Consider the following 24,057-nt stretch of genomic DNA (forward strand, 5'->3'; position numbering starts at 1 on the left):
ACAAGATCCTGGCAGATATCAGAGCGCTATACAAACAGTAAATGTTACTTTATACATCAAATAAGAGCCAATCCACACAAGTGAATAAAGCATGTAGTCCACCATAGGCACACAGTTGCTCAACAGCATTCAGTTTTTTCATTTACCCCTGGACAACATTGCCTGCCTTAGGCGCACACTAGCCTCAATTGTTTTAAAGATTTGTATTCCATTTACCCATGCAGTTTCCTGAGTGCCACAGATGTCTCCTTCAAAATATATGGACAAAAAGGAAATAGCTCTATCTGTATATTGTGTGTTATCCTGATAGGGAATAAACTTTTTTATAATGTGGGGGCGTGGTTTGACTTTAAAGTGGTTATTACTTAAGTAACCACACACACTAATAATGCCTTTTTCTGTACTAATTCATATTATATAGGTTGTACACATAATGAGCTCACAAAACACCCTACCTCTTTAGGATTTGACTCAGTACCCTGGCACATTCTCACTTCACAACAGCAGTTTTGGGAGACAGTACTCCTAACAGTCTTTGGCAGGATGCATTGAAATGGCTCAAGCCGAGAAGTAATCCCATTCGACTCTCCTTTCTGCACAGTCCGGCCATGTTCACTAGATGTGTCCGTAATGCTGGGCAAGGGATGTGCTCTCTTTATGATTAGTGAGTACCCTCCATTGACTACATTGTAGCTCTTCACCAGATTCACATGGTGCGCCACCCTTTTAATCTTCTCCTCCAGATATCGTCTAGACTTCTAGATTGACATGTCAGTTGGAAGTTCATTTACTGCCAGCACTGCCTTAATAGAGAAAAACAAAATGACAACTTCTCGAAGGGCCATCAGCAAAAATATGGGCGAGCTGTCAGTTTCAGATACGGGATTCCTTGAGAGGTCTGCACATGCACGGACACTGGGAAACACACATCCATACACTGGGTGCTCCATTCATGTCTAAAGTGCACACTTACACCTAATCTTGCTTCTGTGAAGTATGTTTACAGTTAAAATGTGTACATTATGCCTTTTACAGAGTCCTGGGGACACTCTTAATAGAAACCTATGTGCCTAGAGCAGTAGATAAAATTAAAATATTCGCTTTTTTGCACGTGCATAGCTAAAAATAAAGCAAAGTGCTATGATGCAGTCTGGCCACATCATATGATTGTGTTTTTAACTGTAAGCTTTAAAGTACAGCAGCTCGCACCGCTGTGAAACATAGAATAAAAACATTGACAAAGCCAATAGATCTTGCATAGGTGAAATCTACTTTATACTGACATTAGACTTACAATTGATTGCTGGAGTGAAATATTAAAACGCATTGTGGAGAACCTCTAGCCCTTTCAAGGTGGGCTTTGCTTCTGCATTGCTCTCTCCATAACTCAATCATTTGATTGCACAGAAGTGCACAACAAACTTCAGTTGCTGCATGCATATAAAAATAAAGGGAATAATTGTGCCAACCCTTAGTGTAATGGTTGCGCTGGAACAATTTTGGTGATTACGTCCCTTTTAACCACAGTTAATACTGGTGTTTGATGACCCAGCTTGTGGGTTTGGAGTAACCTGCATGTGTCCTCCATGAACTTAACCATTAATACATTCAGGCGCTCATCAAATCATTTTGCCAGCCATAAATGCACTCACTTATTAAATAATTCCTCCTTCTACGAACTCGCGCAATAGTTATCCATGCACTCGGTGACATACTTATTATTTATCCATCCATGGACTCAGTCATCATCTATATCCGTGGTGCTCATAGTACGGACCGCGCTAGCAGGCCTCCCTTGGCGGCCCTCTGACCTTGCAGGTAATGTACCCATGGCCCCCCAGAGAGAGAGAGAGAGTGAACAGAGAGAGTGGAGAGAGAGAGAGTGGAGAGAGAGAGAAGAGAGAGAAAGTGGAGAGAGAGAGTGAAGGGAGAGAAAGTGGAGCGAGAGAGACAGTGGAGAGAGAGCGAGAGAGAGTGGAGAGAGAGCGAGAGAGAGAGTGGAGAGAGAGAGAGACAGTGGAGAGAGAGTGGAAAGAGAGTAGAGAGAGAGAGACTGACTGACTGGGAGACTGATTGACTGAGAGAGAGATTGGCAGAGAGAGAGAGAGACTGACAGAGAGAGAGGTTGCCTGACTGAGAGAGAGACTTACTGAGAGAAAGAGAGAGAGACTGACTGAGAGAGAAAGAGATAGAGAGAGAGGGGGAGACTGACTGACTGAATGAGAGAGAGAGAGAGACTGACTGAGAGTGAGACTGACTGACTAAGAAAGAGAGAGACTGACAGAGACTGACTTAGAGAGAGATTGACTTATAGAGAGACTGACTGACTGAGAGTGAGAGAGAGACTGACAGAGAGAGAGAGACTGATTGGGGGAGAGAGTGACTGAGAGTGAGACTGACTGAGAGTGAGACTGGCTGAGAGAGAGAGACTGACAGAGCCTGACTGACTGACTTAGAGAGAGACTGACTGACTGAGAGAGAAAGAGAGACTGAGTTGAGAGAGACTGACTAGGAGAGAGAATGACTGAGAGAGAGACTGACAGGAAGAGACTGACTGAGAGGGAGAGAGAGAGAGAGAGAGAGAGAGAGACTGTGATGGCATTGGGGTCAAGTGTATGAAGTCTGCTTTTGAAATAAAGCATTGTCACATTGTCTAATGTTTTGAAACGGGTTAGATTTTTTTAAACTCTACCCCCCCCCCACTGACCCCACCCCCTCACTGACCCCACCCCAACCCTACCGTTGGGGCCCTTGGCTACAAACCACACTGTAATTTTGGCCCCTCACAGAAAGTTTGTGAGTACCCATGATCTATATCTTCATCACATTCATTCATTCATTCATTTGGTATATATGGTATATTTTTTTGTAAAATGTATGTTTTAAATTGTTTACTTTTTTGTGTAATTGAATTGGTATGTTTATTTTTTACAGTTTCTTTGTTACAATTTTTAACTGATTGGGTGGGTGGGTGTGTGTGTGTGTGTATATATATATGTTTTATTATTACATTACAAAAAATGCAAAATATAATATGCATTAAAATTGTCTTGAATGATTTCCCCATTTAATCTCTTCAATATACCTGACTTTCATTCATAGTATAAATACAATGGTATACGCACCCTCATCGAACACTGAATTCAAATTGCAGACCTTTCTTTAACACCTGCATGCTCCTATGCACCAAAAAAGTCAAATGCAACCCAAACACCCCTTCATAATCCTTGGCTGAAACTCCTTCAAATGTTATATCCAGAAACGTGAACATATTTTGGCTGCTCATCTAAGTCAACTAATGACCTTCTTTCAATCACAGCTTACCGCTTTGCAAAAAAAACATGTCATCCTCAGACCACATTAGAACACTACACCTACATGATGAGGCAGAAAAAACAAATACTGTGGTTACCTTCTTATGTATAGGAATCCCCAAACATATAGCTAGAAAACAAGCATTAATGAACTCTTAACTCACGTTATTAAAATGATTCACAATCTCATTGACATGTACTGCCTCTGAAACACCACTTTGCACACCTCCTGCTTAGGGACATCCAGTCATGGCTATATTTCCATCCTCTCATCAATGGTGACCTATCATTCCATCTACCTATATAACTATGATCAATCCCACCCTCTGGATTGGAAAAGTATCATCATCTTCGAAAGGAAGATAGATCTTCAACTGATAAAAACCTAGGTTCAACAACCTCACTAAATTCTTCCCGACCCACCACCTCCCCTTCAATGGCAAAATCTTAGAAAAAAGCAGTAACCTTTTTGTTTCAAAGACACACTGATTAGCAGACTCCACCACTGGCCTATCAATGTGCCATCGTCCCTCCATGAGGCCCTCCGAGTGCAGCCCTATCAGTCATGTTACGAACCACCAAGAAAAACAAAGGGGGGCCCATCAGGTTAGATTGTCTGGATTGCTCGATGGCTATTGACATTATAAACCACAAGCTAAAACTTGCTTTACTGTGCTCTTGGACGCATATCCCGCTCAGTCTTCAAATGGTGTGTGTCCTTTCTCACAGACACCAATACATTCAATGGAAGTCACACCAAACCTCCCTCTTATTGAAATGTGGGCTTCTTTAGGATTCCTTTTTCCCCTGGTGACACTTCAATTCAATTCACTTTTAGTTTATTTAACAAAACATAAAACCTCATTGGACACATTTTACAATTGCCACAACATCCTAATATATATAAATACGAGTATGGTTCGGTGAAAATACTAACTATAAATTGTTTTGTGTAAAAATGCACAAAAACACAAACTGCACCACAAAAAGTCCAGAAACAATACAATTACAAGTTCCTGTGGGGATAGACCACACTTGCACCACACTTGAATGTTGCCGTCCCGCCACGCATAGAATATTTTATCAATTCTATGCACATATTTATCTTACCCCAACTATATTTGTTGTAAACATTATGCACAAAAACCAGGCTTTACAACCACCCCTTGCTAAAGCTGGGGAATGTTTATAGTATCTTCATGCTCTCCTTTGTTTACATACCTCTATCCCCTTTGGGTGATGCTTAAGGTAAGAAACATTGAATAACTACTCTGTCATGATTCCACCCTTTTGAATACACCACAGTACATTTAATCAGATTTGGTCTGTAAGATAACTTGTTATGCGTGCAGTCTCCGGATTCGGGCCCTTAACAAAGTGCTCATTCCCAAAATACTCGATTAATCAATTGTTTCTATTTCTTATCTCTAAACATTAGGACTTTTATTTAAAGAACATTATTGTACAAAATGTATGCATCGTGAGAACAGAGAACAGCCACCTATTGATTCCTTACAAAACTTGATACCTACATTTCTCCACATTGTAATAAGCTACTTAGTATATTCTCCTATAAGATCATAAAGTGGACCATGACCCCATTCAAACCTTTTGGCCACATACAAGTTGGTGGTTTAACAAAAAGGTGGTTATGTTGGGTAAAACAAAATTCCTTTTAGTTTTGCTATTAATGCACTCTGGGGTGAAAGCTCTCTGGGATACAGAGCTGGAAGAAAACAGTGCTTTCAACAAATACGTCATACGATCAAAATGTTGTATTGTTTGTCTTTATCTGAATTAAGTCATTCAATGATTATATATACAATACATGGGAAGACCATCTGAATTTGTGCTACAGTGCAATTAGGTGACTTTCATGTGTAGTGCTCAAAAAAATGATAGACATATACAGTGAGATCAATTACATATATACACATATATACAAATGTTGTTAGTGGCCAGCTACTGATTTATAGCCAAGGATCCCTATTTCTCTTGTTGGAATCCTGGTGATGCTGGACCTAGGACAACCGTCGACGTTTCGACCCTATGGTGCCCCAGTGGGTGGTCACGGCGGGTCTTTATCAAGACAAGTGGCAGTAAGGGGGGGGGGGGGCGTTTCAATTTTCAAGGCTGGGGGTCCTCTGCCTTCGAGGGTACAAGGCATAGGTCGATGTACCCGTGGTAGAATTAATTTAAGCGCGTAGATTAATCGCCCGCAGGTTCAGCATTCCTTCCGTCTGCCGTCAGGGTCAGTTGGTGCCAAAGTCTTTTTTAATTTGTCACCGCAATTTTCACTGTTAACTAGAAGTGGTAGATTTTCTTGCTTGCATGAGAAATGCTTCTTCACTTGCAGAGGCGATTATCGTCAAATATGGTTCCAAATCATTTGATGCCCTAAATAGATTATGTCAGAGATAATGTTCTCATATTGATCCTTAAATTCATTCGGATATAAAAATCATTTGCAACTTCTTTTACAAGTGATAAAACATATTTTGGGACTGAAACAGTGTCGTCAAACCAACAAATCAAATCTAAATCAGCTTAGAATATCATTTAACACTGTACATCATGGAGCTTTGCAGAACTAACAACTCAACAATATTTTGTGTGTTATTTGTTGTGTAAAACTGGGTGTCCCTTTATTGTTTATATAGTATAATGCTGCCTGGATTTCAAGAGTTTTGTTTAGTGGGGCTTTTCCTATTTCACAGTTTACCGAATAGCTAGATGATTATTTACCTCTATAAAGAGAGCCAAAAATGCTACAGAACGATGGCATTTTGGGCCACAGGCATTCCGATAACACACAACTTTACTTTAAGGTTTCCTCAGCAAGTGGCAATCAACATGTTAAGCGATGCTTGCATTCCCAGTCAGACATCAACAGCATTCACCTGTTTAAATCGCAATCTGGCAAAAATGGAATGTGTCCTCGTCACTAATTCAAAACAAGAAAACCATGTGTGAACCCAAAAGCAACATCTGAGGTGTGTCGTGGCTGTTGTGCAGAAATGACAAATTCCTATATCAGGTTGGTGGCCTCCATATTTTTAAAAACAGCAATGTAGTCAGGGCATTGGTAGCATCCTCCATTAAGGTGAGTAGACCACCAATGATCAGTCCTTTAAACAAAGATTGACAGTGAGCGCAGAGCTTGTCGGCCCATCAGAAGTAGCTCAATGAGAGTGATGTACAACGATATGTTGCAATATAGACACTTTTGTTATGATTTCGCATCTGGGGAATTTTATAGAGTATGTTACTTCAAAGATGACCAGGACACAAATGATTACAGATATCCCACTTCTCTTGAGTAAGACCAACCCGCATGACGGATTGCAAAATGCAGATACCCAAGTTCACAAATAATTGGGATACAATCACGACTGAAAGCCTCTGAGTGTTTGTTTTAACTGTAAGGTTACAAACACACTGCCAATTTTTCCAGAAAGTAGCTTTGATTAGATTTCGGATTAATGGGGCCAAAGGTATTGAGAATGTTCGATGTAATAGTTTTAGGCAGAATGAGGATGAATACATTTTCAGTCCTCAGAGCTATGATAATAAATGTGCTACTGAGTTCCTCTGTAATGGCTGTTGGCTGGATGTGGGGGATGCGAACCAAAGAAGAAAACTTCCATTAGGCTCCCATTTGGCACACCAGAGTCACCGCTTCTTCATGTGTATGCGCCGTAGTCAACATATTCGGCCAGGAATGGGAGAGATGTTACACAGACTGGGAACCAGATGTACACAGGTTTGGATTTACAATGACCAAATATCAAATGTATGTGATTCGCTATTTGGGAATTGTAAACACCCATGTACTGATGTGTTTTTGATACAATTTGCGATTTCCCGTGCGTACCAAACAGACCTACCTCATTAATATTCATAAAGTAGGTCTCAGCTTCGGACGAATTGGGAATGGCTTAACTCACAGGGATGGTGGCCAGCAGACCACCATGTCTGTGATTGCTTTTTAATAAAGCATTTTTTTTAAATGTACCCCATTTCCATAAAGGAGAAGGGGATGTATTCCAAAAATAAAAATGATTTTTTTTCTTTTCATTAAACAAGGAACCACTGCCTGCTCTTAAAAAATATATTCACCAACATTCACAAACGGGACCCCATCCCATTTGCGAATGGGTTACCACCACCTCGGAGGTGGTGGTAAAATGCTATTTTTTTGCGACCGCATTTAAGTCGCAAAACATTCACAAATACCACTGTGAGTCGGTATTAGGAAGGGTGGCCATTAACATGCCCCTTCCTAATACTGAATCTCATAACCCTATTCGAGATTCAATAATAGGTTACCAAACAGGGCTTGATTCATGTAAAAAACTTTTTTCATTCACAAACAGCCTATTTCTGCGAAGCTGGACATTTGCCACTGAAAATTTGCTTTGTACATCTGGCCATGGAAGACTTAACCAGAATAAGCTAGTGATCAGTAGGCCTAGGAAAAGTTCATAGAGTTCCACTACTTGGAGCTCAGCGAAGTGACCAAAAGACTCTGCAGCGCTACGCAGAGTTCCGCAAGCAGTTGAGTACATTGGTAGTGCCGTTCGCACTGATTTTTAGTGCTAGGTGTTTATACCGCACTGGAAAATCTGCGCAAACGGCATCATGCGCAAAGCAAGTGGGAGCAGCTTCTTTATGCAGATCAAGTTGATTTTCTACTTAAATGGCAGCTTATTCAACATGAACAGATGGTTTCTCAATTTGAGCGGTCATGACCATCCGTGACCGTCTGCATTGAAATATCTCGCTGGAAAGTGGTCTAGTGTTGGCTTTTTCTTGCTCCCGCTCGCCAACTCAACATTGGCAAGCGTGAGCAAGGAAAAGGCTCTGCTCCGCTTCACAAGACGGAGATGTTCAGAAATCTGCATGCTCTGCTGAGTGCAAAGAACCCGCAAATGTAGCGGAGTTCACAGCCCAGGCCTAGTGATCAGTTTGGCCGTAGTCAAAGGGGATGTAGTTGAGAACAAGAATATACTAATTACAGCAAGATAAACAAATCATAAATGAAGCCTCCACATTTACAAAGTTAAAGTTAAAAAAAACCTAAATAACAAAATCAGTTGAGGGCAATAGCCAGGTGTGAGGAAAGCAAGAAAATAGGTCAAAGTAAATGGATGAAGTTTTACAACATGTATTGAAGTCATGGTTATATTTCAGGGCAGTGAACTGGCAGAATCAAGATGGCGCATGAGAATGGTTTGTCATGAGTGAATAACTGACAGAATATCAACTACAGTAATAAGTAATATCGACAACAAAAATATCAGAGCCGAAATATCGATGTCCACACTATAGCAGTCCTATGTACATTATGGTAAGTACCAGAATATCCCCAAAAATATAGTTGTCAAAATATCGTTGTTAAAAATATCGTGTTTTTAAAAAAAAATATGTAAAATAAAATAATAATTCTTATAATTAAAAGAAACATAGCTAAAAATATTTTAAAATGTTTAAAATTATAACTAATACATATAATGTAAAAATAAATTAAACATATATATGTATAAAACATAATATATACTTAATAATATTTATTAATAATTATTTTAATAACATACATTTAAAAATATTGTAAATATTATAAATTCATATATACAAACAAAACAATAATATAAAATAAAATATATATAACAAATTAAAAAATGACAATATTTTTAATCTTTTTAAAATAAATTATACACTACATTAACTAAGACAGTAGAGAAAATATTGGATAGCAAACGGGATACAATTACTATTCCCACATCAGAGAGTGTAACAGTATGGAAAGTGTTGGATAGCGTAGGGGTAAAAATGTGTATTCCCACTCCAGGGAGTGCTACAGTAGGGAAAGTGTTGGATAACGTAGGGGTAAAAATTACTATTCCAACTCCAGGGAGTGCAACAGTAGGGAACGTGTTGGATAGCGTAGGGCTAAAAATTACTATTCCCACTCCAGAGAGTGCAACCGTAGAGAAAGTGTTGGATAGCAAAGGGGTAAAAATTACTATTCCCACTCCAATAAGTGCAACAGTAGGGAAAGTGTTGGATAGCGTAGGGGTATAAAATACTATTCCCACTCCAGAGAGTGTTGGATAGCAGAGGGTTAAAAGTAATATGCTTATCAATTAAATAATTTTTTAAAATCAAATAACCAATTAATAATTACCAATAAATGAATTATGAATACCAATAAATTAAAATGAATACCTACTTTAATATAATTACATTATTTCCTACCCAATTCCCCTATAAACCCCCAAACCACTCCTAAAATAAATTAACACAATTATTATAATTAGCAATTAATCAATAAATACTAATGAATTACCAATTAATGATTGATTAACAATAAATTAATAATTGATTAACAACAATGTAATTATCAATACCAAAAAATAAATAATAATAATTACTTTATTATAATTAAATTACTTCCCGCCCTATTTCCCTATAAACCCACAACCCCCTACGGAACTAAAACGCAAAATTTACTTACATTTTTTTTACTAACTTCTAAAAATGTAATACATATATTTAAAAAAATACAATACCCAACAAAAAATATAAAACACCTACATATAAAATACTTACTAAAATACATACTACTAATATAAACATTGATATTATTAACAACGATATTTTCGCAAATTATATTACTGACTTCGATATTAACAAAAGCAATATTTCTTACCTTCAGGTCGATATTCTGGTCACCGATATTCTTGATGTCGATATTTTGTCCCTTCGATATTTCCAACTCGATATTTCTGTAGTTCGAAATAAGAAAACTCAATATTATGTCTGTGCACCGTCATGAGCTTTAAGATATGCCTCAGATGGCAGACTGGATGAGTCGGTTGACCATGATGGTATGATGAACAGTGTCAAAGACAATAGGCACACTAAAACATTTCTATGCCACGGTATACACCAAATCAATTTCCACACAAATCTATTCCATGGTAGATACCGAGTCGATTTCCAAACAAATGTGGTCTATAGTTGAGATGATCAGGGACATTGCCAATTTTCTGTATATCACAACTACTCCACCTTTTTCTTGAGGGTGAGTTTTTAACTGAAAAAGGATCTTTTATTTTCCTTATATAATGTAGTGGGAATAAATGCTCGCGTTTCTTTTTTTAAAAAAATTTAACTTGGTAGTTTTGTGAAGTGAAAATAATGACCTTGAGGTAGCCTCAGAGCGCTTTAAGCTACCAGATAGAAATAGAGCTGCCAGCAGCAGATATGACTCTCGATGCACAGTTTTCTCATCAATAATTTCAATGCAAATGGTAAAGTGTTATTATAAATGATGTCATAGAAAATGTCATGAGTAATGTAATATGTGGGGTAACTAGCAGTGCATGGCGAGGGTGTAAATTGTAGTTACCTTAGGGCACGAGTTATAGTAACTTGAGATAACTATAACTGTAAATTTCAGTGGGCTTGTATGTTTAAATTGTTATAGTGTCACTGAAATTTTCACCTACCTATAAAGTTACTTTAATCTATGGTGCTTTCACAAATTTCCAGGGTGTTTTTAAAGAAAAGTAATATTTTCTTACCATGCATAAAGCCAGTTCTGAGTTCTGAAATGGCTGTTGCCACATTGTTGTTGATGTGGTGGCAACCAATCAGATCTCACCTCCAGATCTGTTGGCCCTGCGGATCCTCCTTGCCGAGAGAAATACAAAGTTTTTAAGCATTAATTACTCAAAATCTACTGAACGGACTTACAACAAATTTTTAAAAATGCAATATTTCTGGACCAAGGTCTAGCTTCATGCCGAATTTGGTGAAAATCTGTTCAGGCCTTTGGGCTGTAGCTAGGTCTGAAATTCATATAGTAAAATGAATGGGGAAAATGTGTTTGGGGACGCCCACGAACCTTTCCAGGAAGGAGCTGGGGTGGAAGAACATTTTGTTTGGAAAGTTTTGTGACGATTCACGAAACGGTGTCAAAGTTATTATAAAAACAAGTAATGATTTAACGGCTGGCCCCCTCTGCAGGGCCCCCTCAAATGTTTTGCCTGCAATCCCTCTATTTTCACTGAATTAGGTTTTCCTGGCCTAAGAACTCTTTGCACTTAATCACTTTATCACTGCTAAACGTTGTGAAATACACTGCATCCTGCCCACTGGGCTATCCAGAGCTTAGCCTATGGGTGACTTATATATATTTTAAAATGGAAGGTTTGGACCTGGTAAAAGGTTTGGTTTGTCAGGTCGGAATGGCAGTTCAAACCAGTACACATAGGATCTGCCATATCAGCTCTTTCCTAGGCACTTTGCCTGTTTATGAAGGTTTCCTAGCATCAAGAAGCAATGAGTGTCCGATGGGATAATCTATGCGGTGCAGAGTTGGTGAGAACAAAATCTTTGTCCTGATGTGCCAAGAATTTAGATCACCCGTTTATTCCACGCTCATAGCCACATTTGACAGCTCTGTACAGTCAGGAGTCCTACCTTTATCCTGCTATAGAACGGTGAGATTACCATTCAGGAGAAAAGAGCGGTAACTGGAAACCAACTACAGGTGTCAGAAATTTTCCTGAGTACCCTGTCTCCAAGAAGGAAGTTAAAATCTTCAGTATCGTAGGAGTTGTCCTTCTGGAAAACTTCAGTTCAACTATCACCTGACATCAATGATTTGTAACAGAAGACCCCAAAACTGGAGCATTATGTTTTTGACGGCAAGGCGTTATTTGGTAACCTGGGCGTCAAACACAAGGGAGAAGTGGAGGCGCCCAGACTGACAATAAGAGAACCCAACACCCAACAGAGGTGGAAGGCCTCACTTTTTCAACAGGTGGCATAGCAGCATATTTGCAAACAGTGGTCATTTATTGGTTAGTAGAAGAAGCATGAGAGCGCATCCCAGGGACATGTCAGATTTACCCATAGTGGGATTGTAGGCAAAGCTATCGCCTGCCCCTCCTCAACAACATTCAATACATTAACATAAGCAATCAGCAACCATTGATGTTCCTCAGTTAGTCAGAAGGACATTTTAGATTCTGGCACTGCAAATTACTATGTTTAGTTTTGGTTCACTAAAAAGTGTGATATCACCTGTAAGCCTCACGTGCAATACAGAAAACATACGTCAGGACAAAGAAAACATTTTCTGAATCTATTGTGTATTGCTTAGCAAGGGATTTGTGAGTGTGCATTACATCATATTTTGTATACATTACCGTTAAATGTATATATGACGCAAGTAAGTCCCGGTTACAGTAATGTTACTAACAGCCCACCGCCATGCAGCACTGACCAGCCTAATGACAGACGGCACTGTGTCTGGTGGAGGCAGGTGCCAGGCCAGACCTCTTGTGCTCACTGTGAGCGTTCACTAACACCACCACAAAACGGACCATCAGCTGTAGGCAGCGGGCTCCAAGTCACGCAGCCCAGGATTTGAAATGCCTGATCATCACCGCAGACTGGGCATGCCAGGTTCACCAGTTTCATGCCAGTGAGCGCACCACAAGATAACCTTGACAGCTACCTCTCTTCGATCCCTGGCACCCCTTGGCAATGCCTAACGCGACATTCACAGCAGGACAAATACTTGTGTTGGCACACATCGTGAGAGACTGAAGAACTGGGTGTCAATGTTATTCAAAACATTTACGTAAAGCTAATCCCTGAAGCATGGCTCTTGGCAGGGCGGCTGCTAGGCATCAGGTGCAGACAGCAGGTGGTATGTAAGTGTCTCAGTACCAAGCTAACTAGCACGCATCATGTGCAATTCAACACTACAGCTTCACGAACTGGACTGAAAAACGATCTGATCTGCATGCATTGACTCATGTAATGTGGGTGAAAGTATTATTATTGTTAATTACCACTATAGGAAACCATCTGCTGTTAGTGTGGCATTGCAGCAAATTTTGGCAGTCTGAGGTACAACTTTCCAAAGTTATGGAATACCGATCTGGGCATTTGTCAGGATTGTGTTGCATTTGAAAACAGGCACGTGCTGTAATAGTGCAACAACTAAAATTGATTGCACATGCTTGGATGTAAGGTAAACTCATTTGAAAAAGCCTACTTTGATTTTCTAATTGTTTTGTTAAATGAAGTTCTGGCTACCCACAAAGATGATTTGAAAAGAGGAATTTTTTAGATACTGAGCTGAAAAAAACATTTATTTCTCTCACCAGGAAGTCAAAGCGAAAGGAGACTCCTCGTTTGTTTGAAAATACTGTCCTGGGGATATCCCATCATTCAGAGGCAATGAGGCTCCCGCGTGTTCGATCAGTATGGAGCAGAGGAGTCGACGGGGCTGGAGTGAACACTGGGTTTGGCAATTATATAGTACAGTTGGGCAGTCCAAGCAATGTAAGCTTTTTTTTTTTTTTTTAAATCTTTTTATTGGCATTTCTTAACCTACACGTCAACATACAATCTGTTACTTATCATTAGTAGCATAAGTATTCATTTTATAAACAGTAACAATAACAATGATACCAGGTCAAATACATTCCAATGTTATACAATATCCACGTTTCATGCTAGAGCCATCTTATGCAGCCTATTCCTATTAGATACCTGCCACGCATGTGCTGTTTTAGCTAGGCCTAAAAGATAATCTGGGAACTCGGAGGCGCATCTTATGGGCAAATCAAAGATTAGACAACTAAGTACTATTCTCGGAAGTTGGAGGGTCAGCCCTGCCAGGTTGATTGAATCTAAGCCACTCAGACACTGGACCCCATATATCTTTAGGTCTAGGGGTCTTAGGCATCAATTACCAAAACAGAGATAGCTGTGTTTAACAGAAGACCACATCCTCCATCCATGCTTTGACCGCAGGCGTGGCAGGTCTGCCCCAATGTATAGCCACCTTGCGCTTGGCCAACAGTAGCAGCATGGCATGCAGGGTGCGGATATTAGTCGGAGTCTTTTTAACAAATCCCAGTATTCCCACCTTGGGTGAGGGAGAGTCTGAGATCCCAAGGATCACTCCCATTTTAGCAAATATTTCAACACAATATGCCGCGATGGAGGGGCAGAACCATGCTAGGTGAATGAATGATGCCGATAATGCACCACACCTCCAACAGTTAGCGTCAGGCCCATTCGATGTAACTGTGCAGGGGTTCTAAAGAATCTGTGGAAGAATTTAATATGAATCAGCTTTAGCGTATAGTTGGGTGATAGCTTGCGCAGTTGACTACAGCAGAAGCGCCATTGTTCCTCTGATAAGGAGGGTACATTTCAGTGTTCTACTCGCCCAGCGCCTTTGGGATTGTTAAGGGGGGATGATGTCTACAAATTGTTATATAATCGTGTAAGGAGCTTGTGAGGTGAAGGGTTGGTCAGCATGTGTTCTAGTGCCTGTGATATGGACGGTTGATTTCGGTATGTAGGATATAACTGCCGACATGTAGCCCGGATCTGAAAGTATAGAAGCTTTTCTGAGAAGCTAGATTGTATGTCATTTTGCTGTGGAGGAGGGGGCGGAAGGTGCCTTCCAGGTAGAGATCCGACAGAGTTATCATGCCCATCATGACCACCAGCGACACACTACCCTTATCCGACAGAGGGGGCAAATGTGGATTATACACCAGAGGCATTGAGGGGACACACAGTAACTCTAGTTTGGATCTCTTTCTGAGCCCCTCCCAGCCCCAACGCAGCGATTCAACTGGGTTGATTTCATTACAAGGGTGCTTATATGGCTGGTAAATTGCAACCTGAAAGGAGAGTGGCGCTACCCTGTCAATTTCAACAGCCACGTGCAGTTGAAATGGTATGGGGAAAATTCAATAGTGTAGAAAGTGTGTCTGGGCGCAGAGAGCATATAATTGTATATCCGGCGCTCCCAGACCGCCCTGTTCAAGTAGAAGTGTGAGCAGTTCCCAGGGCACCCTAGGTTGTTTTCCTGCCCATACTAGGGAAATCAGAAGGGACAGCATTGACTTAAAGAAGGCCTGTGTGAGTGGAAGCGGATGGTTAACAAACAGATAAAGAAATTTGGGGAGCACAATCATTTTTGCAAGTGCAATTCTTCCCGCTAATGACAGTGGTAACTTAGTCCATACTTTGACCTTGCCCTCAAGCCATGACACAGCCCTCCCGTAATTGGCATCCCAAAGGTGTTGTCTATCAGGGCTTAGCCAAATCCCCAAATAGCGAACTGGGCCATCAGCCCATGTAAGTGGGTAGTCTACCAAACAAGGAAGAGTATCTTCCGTTAGAGGGAACAGGACAGACTTAGTCCAGTTTATCTGGATACCAGACAGACCCCCAAATTTGATAAGATTTCTAAGCATGGGGTTTAGATTTTCGGCGGGATTGTTAATGTACAGCGTTATGTCATCTGCGTACATGGATATTATTAAGCCTCTGGTTGTGAACCCAAGACCTCGGGCAGCATGGTGTTGATGGATCTTCGCAGCCAGAGGTTCCATAGCCATAGCAAAAAGTAGGGGAGAAAGGGGGCATCCCTGCCAAGTCCAATGTGTAATTTGCAGTTGTGATAAGTATAGTCCATTTAATCTTAGTCTGGCAGTAGAAAGAGTGTACAATAATTTAATCTGTCTGATATAGGATGGGTTGAAACCCATGCATTCTAGTATTATAAACAAATATGGCCATTCTAGGCCTTAGTGGCATCTAGGAGAGCTGTGAGCGCCTGCGATTGGGGATCCAGATAATGTAGGACTTCGAAGAAAGTGCGGAGGTTGTGAGCGGTGGATCTACCCGGGATAAACCCGGATTGATCTGGCTTAGCAATTAGTGGCATTAGGGGTTGCAGATTATTCGCTAAGAGTTTAGCATAGATTTTGGTGACTATCTTCATTGGAGAGAGAGGGCGATATGAGTCTCTCCCAGCGGGCGGTTTGCCCGGTCTCAGAAGTGACAGGATAATTGCTTCTCTCATCGAAGGGGGAAGTACTCAAGTCTCCAGGGCCTCTTCGTATAAAGTCATCAATTGGGGCACTAGTAGGTCAGTGTAGGCCTTGTAGAAGGCTGCTGTCAACCCATCTGAGCCCGGGCTTTATCCGGGGGCAAACTATTGATCACCGCTTTTATATCTTCTATGGTGAAGGGTTCATCTAGGTAAACTCTATGAGCTCTCCCCAACCACAGTAGCTCTAGGGATTCCATATAGGTCTGGAGCTCAGAGGGGGTTATACAAGAGGAGGAGGTGTAAAGGGAGGCATACAACATTGTGAACTGGTCTAATACTTTTTGGGGGCCCCTAGTCAGTACCCCATTATCATTTAGTATTTCAGGGATATAGGTCGAACTATGGGAAGTGTCTTGCTGAGCCTATCTCCTTCGCCGTACTTTCTAGCTTGGGCGTGCTTACCTAGGAACTTAAATTCTCTATGCGCTTCCTCCTCATATTCTGAAATTGTGTTCTTAATTTCGCCTAGGATGTTGGACTGATCAGTTCTATATTATTGCATTTCTAAATCTCTAAGTGTGTGCTCAAGCTTTTCCAAAGATTGGCTGATGGACTTTAACATGCAAGCTTGTCTAAAAATAAATTTCCCAAGCACCAGTACTTTATAGGCTTCCCACAAAGTTGCTTGGGGTTCAACTATACCCGTGTTTGAGGAGAAGTACTCCACTATATCATCCCTAATGCCAGTGGTGGCTCGCACAGGTAACGTTGTGGGGTGGGGCTGGGTGGGGGGGGTAGTGGAGTGGGACAGTGTAGAATATGGAAATAAATGAATAAAAGCACTTACTCTGCGCTCGCAGCATCGCCAAATCTGCGATGCTGCGAGCGCAAAGTGCTCTTATTTATTTATTTCCTTACTCTACACTTTTTCCCATCGTATGTCACACTCCACTACCCCCAACCCTGCCCTGCCGCCCCACATCATTACCTGTACAAGCCGCCACTGACTAATGCCCTCCCAGAAGGCCGAGTCAGTGAGTGCGCCAGGTGGTAGTCTCCAGTTTGACATTTTGGGCGGCCAGCCTGGTATGGATATCTGTAGTTGGACCGGGGTATGGTCGGGCAATGTTCTAGGTAAGTGTTTTACTTCTGTTGACCATGCAGCTACATCATGAGAGACTAACCAATAGTCCAGTCTAGACCATGCATTATGGTGCACTGTAATGCAAGTACCCTCTATTGTGCCTGGATGTCTTTGTCTCCAAATGTCTATCAGACCACCGTCTAACTTTATATCATGGAGAGACGCGCTTGATCTGGGGTGTAGTTTGTGAGCCCCACCTTTTCTATCTTGTGTGTCATCCATCAAAGCATTAAAAGTGCCTCCCCATATAATTTTGTCATGTCCTATTGTTTTAATTTTGTCCCAGACCATGTGGAAAAAGTCGGGTGTGTCACCATTGGGGCTGTATACCGCCACTAGTGTGGCATCGTCGATACCTAGTTTGCCCCCCAGTATTACATATCTACCCTCCGGGTCGACATGTGTTGTAGAGGTTGTCCAGGCTGTCCCCTGTTTCACCAGTATAGCCACATCTCGCGCAAAATTGGAGTATATGAAGGTGTATACTGCGCCTCAAAGCTTGCTGTTGAGCCCAGCATGTGAAGTGGTATTCAAGTGCTTTTCCTGGAAGAAGCAGATATCTATATTGTGCCCTGCCAGTTAGGATTGCATGAGTCTAGTTTTTCAGTGGTTGTTACAGAGTTTTTTTTTTATATAGCGCAAACTTGACCCGGTTTCGGGTATGAGAGCGCTTTACATAGCAACAGTTGCTTTCCATGAGGACACATTCATTTTTGTTAGGCATGGGGAGATTAACTGATTTGCCCAGAATCCCAGGATGTTCAGCGTCATTGCTGAGACTCAAACCCGGTTCCCCAGATTCGAGTTCAACCGCCCTAGCTGTGAGGCCAACTCCTCTCCTTGTTCAACCGCTTTATATTCAAAGTGAGTAGGTTATACGTTGTCATGACTGTGATAGTGGATAAGAGAACTGGTGTGCCCCAAAATTGTGTTTCAGTGTATCCAGGTGCTCTAGTGGGTGCCTTGATGTCATTGTTTCAGTGCACTGACGGCATTGGGTGCAGCTCGCAACAACAGGGCTACACCGTCTCTGTGCTGTTTGTGCTCTGCTTAATGGGTAATGTACTGACCTGATAACTAACAGAAAAAACCCTTCCCACCCTGCACCCACACCAACCCCCCCCAATCAAGTTGTGCAGGACACCATCAGCGTACAATCCTGCCAAAAGGCGGGGTGGCCGCTCGTGTGCAAGAGAACTGAATAGCAAAATAAATGTGTGCAGTATAGCAAGGCTCGGGCCCAAATCTGAGCGCACCCCCTAGATCAACTCACACCTGATGCCGGCGTACATTGCCCTGGAAGAAGCAGATATCTATATTGTGCCCTGCCAGATAGGAGTTTTTTTTTATATAGCGCAAACTTGACCAGGTATCGGGTATGAGAGCGCTTTACACAGCACCAGTTGCGTTCCATGAGGACACCTTAATTTTTCTTAGGCATGGGGAGAATAACTGGTTTGCCCAGAATCCCAGGATGTTCAGCGTCATTGCAGAGACCCAAACCTGGTTCCCGAGATTTGAGTTCAACCGTCCTAGCTGTGAGGCCAACTCCTCTCCTTGCTCAACCCCTTTATATTCCAAGTGAGTAGGTTATACGTTGTCATGGCTGTGATAGTGGATCAGAGAACTGGTGTGCCCCAAAATTGTGTTTCAGTGTATCCAGGTGCTCTAGTGGGTGCCTTGATGTCATTGTTGCAGTGCACTGACGGCATTGGGTGCAGCTCGCAACAGGGCTACGCCGTCTCTGTGCTATCTGTGCTCTGCTTAATGGGTAATGTACTGACCTCATAACTAACAGAAAAAACCCTTCCCACCCTGCACCCACACAAACCTCCCCAATCAGGTTGTACAGGACACCACCAGCGTAAAATCCTGCCAAAAGGCAGGGTGGCCGTTCGTGTGCAAGAGAACTGAATAGCAAAATAAATTTGTGCAGTATAGCAGGGCTTGGGCCCAAATCTGAGTGCACCCCCCTCCATCAACTCACACCTGATGCCTTCGTACATTGCCCAGAGTTCTGTTCATGTCATGGTTAAGTAATACAGTTATAGTACCTGGTGACTCAGTATGTACAGTTCAGTCATTATCGCTTAGACCAGCCATGGATGGACCACCAGTTGTGCAGCCGCCGCACGGCGCCGGCCCGCCACATGTTTGCCAAACTTCATGGCTGACTTGGCATCCGTGAAATGGTGTGTGTTCCCTTTGTGAGTCACCTTGAGCTTGGCTGGATACAGTATTGCGTAGGGTATTTAAGCCTGCCATTGAAGTCATTTAGTCGCCACAAACGCACATGTTGCCATCTGGACCATGGGGGTAAAGTCTGGGTACAAAGAAATGTAATTGCCCTTGTGCTGCATTTTGCCTTTCGGTCTAGCTAGACGCAGTATGGCATCTCTGTCTCAGTAGTTCAACAGTCTCTCAATGATTGGTCTGGGTGTAGCCCTCACCGGGGGTTTGGGGTCCAGCGAGCGATGGGCCCTTTCCACCATGAACAATGGGGATAAACCTGGGATAAACCTGGGCTGAACAACTCGCGCAGAAGGTCCTCCACAAAAATTTCCATTTTTGGTATAGCTGTTGTCTCTGGAATACCTGTGATACGAAGGTTGTTCCTGTGAGAGCGAGCCTCCAAATCTTCGTTTGTGGCCCTAATTATTGTGAGGAGTTTGTCCATTTGCAGTAGTTGTTCTTTGGTCTCCATCTGGAACTCATGCACTTCAGTTGAGTGATTGTCTAGTTGGTCCAGTTGGACCTCGTGAATATCAACTTGTTCTTTAACTTCATCCTGTTGAGAGGCGAATCCATCTAGCTTATTATCGATAGTCTTTGGGCTTGACCTCATGTCTAGCAGCAGCCTGCAAATGTCGTCAACGCCGCCCTCTGCACCTCCCCCGTGACCTGTTTGTTGTCATTGTCCACTTCATTATCTGCCCTTCTATTGAGCTTCTCTTTTTCAAATGGGAGCATCGATTACTTGATGTCCTGCTTTCCCATTTTTGTGATGGTGTACCCTCTCTAGTGATGTGTGTGGAATAACCCTAGGCAAAAAGGAATCAGGCCCCTCCTGAAGTTCTGGGCAACGGTCAATGGCCTGTGTCGTGCCAGCAGCTAATGGCATGATGCGACTTCACCACGCGCAAGGTACTGCCGCACTGAGTGCCTCCAGCCAAGTGAGGGTATTTCCGCTGTACAGCCTATGCAGGATTAGTGACTGTATAGTTATGAACTAGGATTCCATCCAGTACATCTGCAGTATCTCTATTCCTCAAAGTCACCAGGCACTACGATGATAGGTTGTCCCATGCACTTTCCACGATATGGCTGGTTCACTCCCCACATCAGCAGCCTCACTGGTAGAGCACACTCAGAGCATTAATGGCGAGGTGTTTGCATCTCCTTCAGGATCGCAACGATTCCCCAGCAGGCCACAGGATGCCCAGCGCAATGGAAAGGCCCCCTTATTACCACAATCGGCAAGGCATGCTTCCTGACACAGTCCAACGTCCCACTCGCCTGCTCTGTGTGCACAGCAATGGTGTCTCAAGTAGAATCGCTGCTAGGGACAACACCACTTCCCATGCCAAAATGAAAGTAAGCAGATAGCAGTAGGAGCCCCCGCCCGCATAATGTCACTGACTCACACTCACGAATCCTGGCCACTGGAAACATTGTGCTTGTTTATTTTGCCGCTGCTTTGCGGTCGCCCGAAGACCAGTGTGGTGCAGCAGTTCTTGCTGACCTCTGGTTGCGCCATCCTGCTGGTCCCAGCTGGAGTACGCGGATCGGCTTCACAGTTGTGAAGGCTGTCACAGCTTGTCACGCCACAGCTCCTCGGGCCTAGGACACCGCGATGGCTCTCCCTCTGTCTGTCCTTTTCCAGGTCGCTGGTATGTCCCAGGGCAAAACACACCACACAGAGCAGGGGCCACAGTGCATATATTCACGGGCACACCCCACAGGCAGAAGGGTCCTCCGTGACGTGTCTAACCCCAGGTGTAGAGATGTAGGAGGCGCCGCGGACTACAGTCTGACCTTGCACTCCACTCCACACAGAGCTCGACAACATCTTTAATCAGGCTTACTGGTGGGGCACAGCATCCCGGCAGGTTCTCGGGTTCACCACACTGGCCCAGTGTATTAGTTTAATGCAATGCAGCTCTCGGATGTCAAGGATTCTGTAGGATTATTCTGCTGGCAGCGGAGCACTCTCAAAGAGGGGCCATTTTACAGCTCAGCTGGCCACGCCCCCAGCAATGTAAGCTTTAAATCTGTCCTTTCGGTTGAAAAATGTTACTTCTGAGTTTGGCAGTATCAATTTATTTGCTTAGTGTAGGTGCAGTGCCCATATAACTTAAAAGGATGAAATGTTGCCGGCTTGAAATGTGGGAGACGGACTCACAAGCTCCTAATTGTGCATCTCTGACAATTTTTACCTCTTCAGTTGAGACAGAGATAAGAAGCATTCTGGGTACGAACAAATCAAAATCTTCCATTATGTCTAAAATAATACATGAGAACTGGCAGCATGCCATAGAACCTGGGTCGTTGAAGCTGGGAATTATCATTAATTGTGATTTTCCAATGGTCATGCAAGTTAGTAAATGATCAGGGAACTGTATTTCCATTTTAATATTCCTCGATAGGCTGTGTAAGATCCTCCATGTTGAGTCCTACAAAACTGTGGTTCAAGCTTTGATTATGCCCATGCTGGATTACGGAAATGCCATGAACCTATTACAGAGAGTCTTCTGGCTCCGCTTCAGGTGGGTCAAAATACTATGACTAGGCTAATCGTAGGTCTTCCCAGAACCACATGTATGGCACCTCATTTGAGGCACTTTATTGGGTCCCCATTCGTAAGAAAACACTTTTAAGTTTCTTTGCCTGGCACCTAAGATAGGAAATGGCTGGGATATTTCAGATGGACTATTGCACTCTATCTTCCAAATAGGAATATGAGAGGAGTTAATGCCCGCTTGTCAGTTGTGCCTCAAATACATTAAAGGTGGACTGGTGGTCGTGGCCTCTACTTTCTCGTCCAAAAGGGTGGATTACTCTTCATTCTCTTATTAGACAAGAGTCCTCTTTCTTGCTGTTCGATAGAAAGTTGAAGATCTGTCTATTTAAATAAATAGGTTTCTCTTCCTTTTTGGGTCCTTGGAGACAGTTTGCAGTCTAACCTTCAGACACTGGCTATTAGATGCATTCATTAACTATAATAAAAACATTTTATATAAGTAATTTGAAATATCACTGACTTATGGAATCTACATTGAATGCAATGCCAGATAGTGCAAAGATTTTAAAGCTAGTGAGATGGCAAGCAAGATACATGTCTGGGCGTAACATAATGGTTCTGACAAGTTAAGGCTTCAAATGGCGTAAGGCTGTAACCATTATTTGGATCAATATGTTCTTTGTCTCCTAAATACATACTAATGAAAGTCCCTACAGGGCAGCCTCATATGAGAAGCCTGACGCCAACTCTATTTCAATCCTCATCATCACAAGAACTAGAATGTGCTGATCAAATCACACAGTTGATATACATAAATACATTAGTATCTATTCCTTGATACCTAACATGACACATGACTCACTACCTGTCAGAAGTGTCACCATAAATTCCAAGGCTCATACTTACTAACCATTTTTGGTGTTCATGTATCGCACAATTCAATGCAAGGCAATGCACTTATGTGACATTTACAATGCCACACATATCTATATTTGTATGGCCCTGCATCACTTTTTACCTGAAAAGTAGCGCAAGGCAGCGCCTTGCACTGCCTTGCATTACCTTGCATCAGGAAGACATTCCGTGGGTGGAGCCAGGCCATTACTGTGCATCCACCCATGTATTTTGACACAACTCATATTTACTGAAGCCAGTAAATCTGGGGTTGGGCTAAAATGGTGCTCCTACATAACTTTGCATAACGAGGAAAGATATCTTTAGGAATAAGGCTCTGAGCAACGTTTTTGTGCAGGAATCTATCCCTTCCTGCATAAAAACAATCCCACCCACCAGTCAGGAACCCTTGAACCATGGCAGAAGGTTGCCTGCATTGGCGCTAAGGAGACATAAGTGCGCCATCACAGGGATTGAGCAGAACAGCACCATACTTTTTAAATATAGTGCACTTCACCTCTCACCCGTTCATGCACTGCAGTGCAGGGTCTTGCCTTGCTGCATTGTGTTGCATGATTGATTAGTAAATATAACCTAGATTAGCAATATCCAATTCAACAGTCATCTCCCTTTACTTCTGCCAAAAACCTTAACTTTCTTGCACCAACAGAAAAATGGTTCATACCCTCATCCACATCAATCATTGACCACCTCCTGCTACTCGGCTGCAAGATAATGTATGTAGACCACACTGACAAAGCAGGTACTGGGGAAGCTGCTGTTTGTAAAGAATCATTATTCTGCATACTTATATATACCCTCTCTGCTAAGACATTCCAGCAGAAATAACGTATTTCTAAAAGAGGTTATAAAAGCACTTCTTACTCAGAGATTGTAAGCTCCCTTAGAACAAACTGAAAAACAGTTCCCTAAGCATTTCAATGGTTTCCTCCAGGAGAATACCCTAACACTATGCTGCATCTTTCCTATCCAGCCAAAAATGTGCTACCCCCAATATAGTGATTTCCAAACCTGGCTACGCCATTATGCCCATCGCCTATATGTCATCTTGTCAGAT

The 24,057-nt window shown here is 42.4% G+C and overlaps 1 protein-coding gene across 1 annotated transcript in view; it reads left to right on the forward strand.

Annotated features, from left to right (window-relative positions):
* The window catches only part of LOC144784067 (uncharacterized), a 625,465-nt gene that overhangs the window by 585,117 nt on the left and 16,291 nt on the right, over positions 1–24,057 (forward strand). Inside the window, exon 7 of the mRNA XM_078662757.1 lies at positions 13,505–13,682. Coding sequence (XP_078518883.1) covers positions 13,505–13,682 — 178 coding nt within the window. The remainder of the gene's footprint in view (positions 1–13,504; positions 13,683–24,057) is intronic.

This window comes from Lissotriton helveticus, chromosome 10 (assembly GCF_964261635.1).
Source record: "Lissotriton helveticus chromosome 10, aLisHel1.1, whole genome shotgun sequence".
Lineage (NCBI taxonomy): Eukaryota > Metazoa > Chordata > Amphibia > Caudata > Salamandridae > Lissotriton > Lissotriton helveticus.